The sequence below is a fragment of the Athalia rosae genome, chromosome 2 (genome assembly GCF_917208135.1).
Source record: "Athalia rosae chromosome 2, iyAthRosa1.1, whole genome shotgun sequence".
Lineage (NCBI taxonomy): Eukaryota > Metazoa > Arthropoda > Insecta > Hymenoptera > Athaliidae > Athalia > Athalia rosae.
In genome coordinates this window covers 30,629,421-30,638,351 of record NC_064027.1, presented here as the reverse complement: position 1 = coordinate 30,638,351, position 8,931 = coordinate 30,629,421, and the positions used below count along the sequence as shown (strand labels likewise).

The window sequence follows — 8,931 nt, the reverse complement described above, 5'->3', positions numbered from 1 at the left end:
TACGTCACAGATGACGGCACATTATGGAAAAAATTTAGAAGGTCGAAGGGGTCGAAGGGTCGAAGTCGGAGATCAGTGAAGTCGAAGGATTATGTTTGCAGTCTAAACATGGCTGACGATAGTGGTGGTTGGTTTTCAAGGAGTTTAGTAGAATATTTAATTGTTTTTTATTCCGTTAAAAAATGTACACGTTTTATTTTATAGAAAAGTATAATTATTATTTAGTGATATGCCTGGATCGCGGAAAGCGGCAAGGCGAAGGCTGAATCCGCATGAAAACAACAAGAAATGTTTGGGAGGTTAGAATGTTGGAGCAAACGAAATTATTTCATTTTTCGATGATGCAATATGCTGCGAATTGTTATCTCACAGCGATTGATAGATTATACGTATATCCTACTAATATGCTGATATTTTTTCTCTTTCTTTTGAAACGTTATTTAACGTCACACTATATGTTTCAGATGTTACTTTGTACGATTTTGCTAATTCTCCATCTGGTAATCACGCGAGGCTTAAAAAATCAACAACAAACGTATCGTCTGAAGGTTAGAATTCTTTTCTGACAGCTGTCAATCTAGAATAATTCTGGTACTTGACAGTCAAGTTTGATTATTCATATTCAATCTCTGATAACCATCAATATTTCTGCAGTGAAACAAGGTATGATCAAGCAGGAAGATAACCGAGCATGGGATGAAAAGCTTGATGATTTTGAAGGAGATTTTGAACTAGTCGAACAAGAGAATGAGGATGGTAAAAAAGGTGTGTATCTTCATTGCTGGAATTATATTCATGAACAGAAATGTGTTTTTCACCTTCAAACTTGCCCAAACGAGTATTACTAACGATCATTATTCCCTTGCAGAAGTTATCCTTAAAAAACAATCAAAACCTTGCAGAAGAACAAAATTGAAAGAACTTCCAACGGCAGATACAGGTTAGAAAATAGACGAAAATAATATGATTTAGGTTTCCTTCCACATTTCATGATTCATCATTATTTACATAGGTGTTCAATATCCGTTGGATGTTTGGTTTTTGATATCAGAGTACATTAGACCCGAAGATGTTGGAAGATTTGCGGGTATCTGCAAGAGTGCGTTTCATGTTGTAAACACGGCAAAGTTTTGGTTCCACATGTACAAACGGTAACTATATTTTAGACTGACATAAATTTTGAGTTGATTTTTTGCGTATTCAGTCAGTGTCTTATTTTCGCACTGTAGATTCTATAAGTCAAGTGCTGGTCTACCGGAACGTCTCCAACCAGAATGCATGGTGCGCTTATATGGCCTGAGAACTTGCGTCATAAGAACACTTCATTACAGTTATTTTCCACAAAAAATAGACACGCAAGTCTTAGATGCGAGTGTACAAGAGGATCCTCATTCTCTTTTAAAACGTCAGTGCTGTCTGATGTGGCACCAGGTTAGGATTTAGATTCCAGTTCGTACGAAGACGTGTCACATTATCGAACGGATTGTTATTTTCAGAAGGGTAAAAATCAATGGTTCTTCTTCTTTAAACTGAAAGAGGTGACACTAAGCAGCCGTAGACTGTCTTGCCGTAATACAGAAGTGAAGCCTCGGCCAGACCTGATTGAGATGTTAGAGGACGTATCTGCAAATCCAGAAGACAGTTGCAAGATCCTCCGGGTAAAAAAATCCGCCGATGAACATAATAATCAGATTTACCTCTCAGAGGGTTCACATCGTCGGCGTCTTTCAGGTTACATGCTCGAAATATACGTTAGCGCCTCTCGTGATAGGCCTAATTCTGCAGTCGGTATCGATCACATTATCACCAGGCTTTCGTCATCATCGTTTGCATCTGGGATTTGGAACAGCCTTGACACCAAAGACACCAGCGAGCCAAGTGTTACTTTTAGACGGAGTAGTCGGTGTGAGAGTTCTCGATTGGTGGCATCCGTTGTATCCGCATCAACACGCAGCGTCCGCTGTCTTACCACCCTCCGATGACGCTTGGGATTAGGGTTAGTCCATTGGATTCTTTCAGAGTTTCAATAACATTATAAAAAAACTAGAAAATCCATTATCAGAACTCCGTGAGCTATGTGATGATATTAATAGACCCCCCCCCCCCCCCTCTTTTACCCGCCTTTTTTTTGTTTCACTGTTATTTTTGTTATTTTCCGTTTGGAAGTAGTTGCGTATCACCAATTTGTTTGCATTGTTTTTTTTTCCACCCAGTTCCAACTTTTAAATTTATTTTTAAACATTGATCTTACATCCAATACGGGATGTAAGAACAATTTGTTGCTCTTCGAGTTTCCGATCTAGATACTCGGTTTTATCCTTTGCTAAGCTTATCTACCACAGTATTGAGATGGCTTTATAAATTCAATTGTTCACCATTAGAGTGTCATCTTCCAGACGCCAATCTGAGGTATGTTTTAAACTTAGGTTGCATTAAGAAAGGAAATCCTAAAATACTTACAAGTTTGGAGCAACTCTGATCCCCTGCCTCTGTACCGCATATCAAAATCCAGCCGACTTCTAATCATCCCGATCCTGTCGAAAATCTATCCTAAGTCTAGTGTACGGTAAAAAATAATTACAACATTACTTTAATCGACTTGAATAGCCAGTTTATGAGAGTGAGATACTACATGTGACCAAAATAAAGATCATCGCAGCAATATGTTTAATCGTCTGTGTACTATTTATTTACTTCTCATAGCCAAGCTGTTTTAAATTTATTCAACTCTTGATTTTTGTGACATTTGAATTATCATACCTAATTTTTAAATCGTCGAAACTGAAGCAAACACAACAAATGAAAATTCATTAATTTGCGCGCAAGGAAATCGGCGTTCATACAAAGCTGTGCTATCCTCATAATTGATACATCAGAATAATCTTATTAAAAAAAAAAATCTGATATAATGGATAATCCTATAAATGTAGGCCCATTCATAAAATTAATTCACGACTTAATCAAATCTTTTTCCTATTCATCTCGCCGCGATGAGCGTTTTAACCGAAGCGTATCGTAATACGTCTAATAGAAAATAATGGGATAACAAGGAGAATACCGTCGAACTGGAAAATCTGCGCAATTTTTGAAGCGTCCGATTATTTAGAGTGTGGTGAGTATTTTGAAACGAAAGTCCATAGATTCGATCATCTCATTTTTATGAGAAGATTATCGCAACAGGCTACAGAGGTGACATACAGGCGAAACAAAAATAATTAATCAGGGAGTTCTAAAATCTTTTTTTTTTAATTTTTCGCGTTTTTATATCACCACCTCGTAATTGTTACTCATCTCCATAATCACTTGTTCTTTTAGCTTTCGTTTTCGTTATATTCCTTAAAATTATTTGCCTGACGGAAATTAAAAACAATAATTCTTTACTTTGTTTTACTTTTTCATTACTATTATTATTTTTCTTCAGATACTCGTGCCGGTCTTGCTCGATAGTGAATGAAGTATGATAACTTACTAAATGACCAATAAACTCTTTGAGTGCTTTTACATAATTTTCCATTAATAAGTAAAAACGATTAGTAAAGTCATTAACCACCACGGTATAATAAATTGTCTCTCGACGCGCACATCCCTCTTCTCACTGAAAAAATCAAAATTAATATCCCGGGAACATCGCTTGATTTCATTTAACGACTACACATTCAGGTATGTAAAGTATAGTGGCAAAAAATGCAAGCGACATTGAAAAAATTATGAGTATTTACGTGAATGTTGTTTTCATTTATTTTTTTTCATTTTACACCTATGATGCACGAGCTTCTGCACGCAATTTAACAGTTTCTATTTTCACCCCGCCATTTGAATGATCCAACGCGCAGATTAGCGGGGATTAATCTAATCGTTTGAAATAGCATGAAGCAATTCAAGTGTTCGGTAATTCCGAATTACTGAAATTCTATCCTGTTTTTTCTCTCTTGGTTTTATCATATTTTTTTCTTCGTCATCGTGCCTGATTTCATAAAGATACGATGGATATACGCCCGCAAGAGCTCCGAAAATCACTTTGGATTTTTCTGCAAATTTTTCGATCAAATAAAATCAAAAAGAAAAGATACACGTCAGTATCGCCCATCCGATTAATATAAGAGAGGGGAAAAAATTAATTTTGGCAAACAAATTTCGACATTCGCTAGCGACGCGAAACAATCACCCAGATTCAACCGATAGCCGATCGAACTACTCAAGTATAGATCACTGAACTAGATACATAGGTATGTATACATAATCGTTACCATGGAAGCCATCGCAGAAGCCTCGCCGTTATCCGATCTAAACCGATTCAAGTGAGTAAACAATCAAACATTATAATCTGTCATATTAATATTATTAAAAAAAAAAAAAGAAAGGTTCGGTGAGGTATTTCTAAATATACACTCAGGTGGAAGACGTAATTACCGTTTTTTTTTTGCTTTTTTGTCAATAACTTTTTCTTCTGCGATAATGATTTTATTTTCATCGCTATGCCCATGGAGCACAAGTCATCGGATTGCTTCTGTTGCATTTATTTATTTGTTCATTCTTCGCACATTCATTTATTCCCTCGTCGTTCGTTCATCCGTTCATTAGCAATTAGATGGCTTTGTTAATTCTATATTTCCATTTATACGTTACAATTTAATTGTCGAGTACGGTATCATAATACACGTCAATTAACCGAACCAGAATAAATAGCTAGTTATACCTCATGGGCAAAATAGAAAGATCTTCAACTCTTGATTCTACAGTACGAAATACTACGCTAGGTCTATTCTATTGTTTATTTCACTCGGTCATTTACCTTATGTACGTTCAAATATACCTTACATACTAAGTATATACCCGCAGGCTGTTCAATCAAGTTCTCATCCTTGAGTTGCTCTATATTTTCCTCTTTCTTTCTTTCTTTAGTTTTTCTTTTTCCAAATTTTCTTCCTCTTCCTTCTTTTTGTCTAAGGCAAGCGTCGTTGATTCCGACTATTCAGCGCTGGCGGTACCATTTCATGTAGGATATAGTGGATAGCAGCCTCGTCGTTGAATCAAGAGGAAAATGACGAGAATCAAAAAACAAAATGACAGAATTTTTATACAATCTTGGACAATCGCATAGGAAAATAAGGCAGGGCTGTAACATCGACCGGTTCACATCTTCGATTTGGCCAATAACCGTGACGATTTTCTTTAATTCTTATCCAATCGAATGGGGTAGATGTACCAGGTGTAACACTCGACCAATATCCAACTGACAATTTTATTATTAGATGAAATGAAACGAACGTATCGTTCGCACGTATTAATATCTGGGTACGATTTACGGGTTACGTCAATAAATCACATACTTTGACGTATACCTATACATATACCCAGATGTAATATAAAAGTGGCATAAGTAAATTGATCCGAAGAAAGTATATCCTGTCACGTACTACAAACTACTACCCCCATAAGTTTCATTTAGGAATCTGATATGTTTCTACAGAAATCTTTGCCTGCACACTTATATTGTCATTCGTTTCTCGTCATTGTCCGCTTATACGTATTCTATACGCACCATGCAATTGTGCTTTGAAAAATAATGGAGTTTTTGTTTGATTTTTTTTTTCATAACAACGTTTCCACGACGCTTACGAAGTCCTTTTTCTTCGGACGGCCATATTGTCACAGCCCGCAAACAAATTGGACTGAAAAATTCTTTCTAGGCTCTAAGATTTTTATTTCATTTTCACAAAGACAGTCAGCGCATCCATTTGAAAGATCCAAAAAATAAAGTAGGAAAAGAAAGAAGGTATAGATTTGGGAGAGTGAGAGACTGACGGAGAGAAGAGAAGGAGCGACGGGTAAAACTGAGAAATAAAAAAAATGAAAAAATGAAAAAACCGTGGAAAGAACAATGTACCTAATATATAAGGTGTTTGTTATTCTTCGGTGTCAGGGGTGGCTAAACACCGCGAACATAGCGACGAACGCATAGACGGACTGCGGAGAACGAGAAATGCTCTACGATGGTCATCTTTCACCTCTAATTACTTCTGTCAGGGAGGATTGAATCGATCCTCCGTTATGCACGGGGCACGAGAGTTAGTTATATACTTTTGAAAGAAATGAGCTTCTCATTCGCGGCGATATGCTGATATTTTTTCTGTTCCTTTCTTCGACATTTGTTGTTTAATTTTTCACGGTAGGTACTTGCATATTTTATTCTCTCCGTTCGCGCGTATTTACGATACGTGGCTCGATCTAATATAGGAAAACAAAAGATGGAAAAAGGGCCGTGTAATAATAAAATAATCAATCAACCGCGACATGATCACTGATATTACTACGGTGCAATATAGTTGAAATTTTACGAGGTATTTGTAGAGTCGTAAAAACGGAATCAATCAAGTGTTGGAATGATGTATGATTTATATGATGTTACTTAATTTGATCATAACCCTTTCGTTACAGCTGAATACCGGCGGATTAATAAATACAACTATATACAATGTACATCGTTCGTACGAAAGTATGTGTCTCATATTCTCGTCTCATATCTGAATGGATTTTTTTTTTTTTCTTTCAGGAAAATCCACCTGCGTGGCGCACCGCGTTACTCGGGGGTGGAAAAAGAAAATGGAATTATCATTAAAAGAAGAAGCAGACATCAAGTTCAGCCGTACGTAATTCGAATGTATACATATGTATGTATATTCATCGAGGCATTACACGCATTAACATGGCTGCTGGTCAAGATGAAATTTCGTCAATTGACGTTATTTTCGATAAAAGCTCGCGCCGCAGCCAAGGGGCAGGCTTGCAGCTTTTCATATAATAGCCGTTCTCTGAATACGACGTTAGCTCACTTGCATGATTCTGCGCAAAGATTCGGTTACAATAAAGATTTTAGTTGAACGCAGATATTTTTTCATTACAGAAAAAGGGCTCTCAAAATTAGGGAGGGAGGGGGAAAAAAAAGGAAATCCTAAGAAAAAAACCAGAAAAGAAAGGAATCGTCAAACGAGAAGGCATCGCGAGATAAAAATTTTTCCTTTTTTTCTCGAATTTAGTTTTTATTTTTATTGCCCCCAAGAATTTTGTTCCAACAATTTTGCCATGCGGTGGAAGTACACCCGAGGCATTCCATGGCGAATACGTACGTGGACGGAAAATGTGACAATTTTTTTTTTCACAAAATTCCCGTCCCCCTTATTAAGGTTTCGTCAATTTAGAATCTTTTCGATCCGACGAATTCGTTGTGACTGAGGATTCACTTTTTTCCATCCCCTCCGCATTTCGGTTCATGGTTTCTCTTTTATTCTTATTGGATATCCCATTTTTTCCCTGCAAATTCGGGAAGTCGAGGAGTACCTTTTCTTTCTCTTCACGATCACGTGATGGCTAATTATTTATGTGCTTTGTGGGTTGGATGTATGTACCGCGTATGTGTACGGTGTTGCTTTATCGTATAGTCTATGGTTTTATAGTTTTACTACGGGGTCGGAGGGTAGCGCCGTTTTCTACCCTTTTTCTTCGCTCGATCTGCCCTGCAAAAGTAGAAGAAGAAGTGAGTGCGTCTAGGAGGCCATAAACCGACAGCTGTGTACGTATACGTACACGTACCTATACGTGTAACGTACCTGTATATACCTATGTATGAGGATATAACTATACATATACGCACCATTCGCTTTTTACTTTACTGCGCGATTTATAGCTCGGCGTATATTAATCACCGATGGCCTGCAAACCCAAACCTCACAATAAACTGGAATTTGACTCAACTTCGAGGGGTCGTCGGTTGCGATCCGGAATCCGGGGGTGTACGTCTGTAATGCGGATCCGCAACGATACGAACGAGGAGAAATTAGAAACCCGGAACCAACGAGGATCTTTTTCGTCAACCGGTACGTGAATTGTGGTATTACGTTATCGCCGATAATTCATCGCCGGCGATCGAGTAGGTCTAAAAATTTGATGACCTCGTACGAAATAGGTGGTGCCTGGCTCGCTTTGGAAAAAAAAATCGTTATCCATAAACCGATGATATACGTAGAAATGGAAATCGCGAGAGGAACTGGGCCGGTCAGTAGAAAAATTTCGCCGTCTACACGGACACCTTATGTATACATACACGTACCCTTATTTACATATGCATAACACATAACGGTATGTAATCATACGTGCATTATATATATCTAGTCAGGTATAGGTATAATAATGTTGCCAGCGGAAAATCGCGGCTGTTGGTGAAGTTTGAGCGATTGTCGGGTTATCGCGAGAGGGCAGGGACTGCATAGGGGGAGGTAGGAACGGAATGGGATAGGAAGGAAGGAAAGAAGGAAGGAAGAAAGGGAAAAAGGACGAGGGTGCAGGAAACCGGTGGAAAGGGGCAACGCGAATAGCGGCGACGTCGATTAAACGGATTTACAAAGCCGGACGCAGGTCGAATATCCCCATTCGCTGCCGTTGCTGCCTATGCCACTTTCGATCTATCCGTAGGGATATGTGCGACGTATGTAGTACGTAGTACGTATGTAACACGGTCCGAGAGGAAATGAAAGGAAGCGACGGTGGGAGCAGCGGCATTCCGCATTTGTTGTTTATCGTATGTTTGTTGTTGTTTTTTTTCTCTGATCTTCCGAGTTTCTCAACGTTCGTCGTGTTTTCGAAAAAATTCGAAAGGACGGAGTTTCGGAATTAGGAAGGTGTTTCAATGGAACAATATTTATTTTGTCATATTCCCACAAGCGTATGGAATTTTATACGTATATCCCGAAGTGGGGACGATTATTTATTAATAGCTTGAAATTTTAATGGGGAGATCCGCGTACCGTGCATGGCAGGGTGTCGCGAAAATTAGTGACATCGCTTCGAGCGTATCAATTAAGAGTGGCGCAAAAGTTATGAAAAAAAAGCACCAGAGAATTGGAAAAATTTGACAAATTTCAGGTGCAGTCCGGT

The 8,931-nt window shown here is 38.2% G+C and overlaps 1 protein-coding gene and 1 long non-coding RNA gene across 3 annotated transcripts; both read left to right on the top strand.

Moving 5' to 3' along the window:
* The first annotated feature begins 89 nt into the window (after nt 1-89).
* On the top strand, nt 90-2,671 carry LOC105688249 (transmembrane protein 183). Of its 2 annotated transcripts, XM_012404398.3 has the most exons (8): nt 90-299; nt 465-548; nt 655-765; nt 869-940; nt 1,013-1,151; nt 1,230-1,431; nt 1,497-1,658; nt 1,732-2,671. In XM_012404398.3, exons 1-8 carry the CDS (start codon nt 230-232, stop codon nt 1,993-1,995), a joined length of 1,104 nt encoding a protein of 367 aa, XP_012259821.2. In that variant the 5' UTR covers nt 90-229; the 3' UTR covers nt 1,996-2,671. The 2 variants fall into 2 exon arrangements, with proteins under 2 accessions (XP_012259821.2, XP_012259822.2); XM_012404399.3 differs by lacking the exon at nt 465-548.
* A 3,883-nt stretch (nt 2,672-6,554) lies between these two features.
* On the top strand, nt 6,555-8,859 carry LOC125499803. Its single transcript, XR_007276795.1, has 4 exons — nt 6,555-6,646; nt 7,455-7,570; nt 7,685-7,874; nt 7,964-8,859. It is a non-coding gene; the product is annotated as an uncharacterized LOC125499803 (long non-coding RNA).
* Nucleotides 8,860-8,931: the final 72 nt, after the last annotated feature.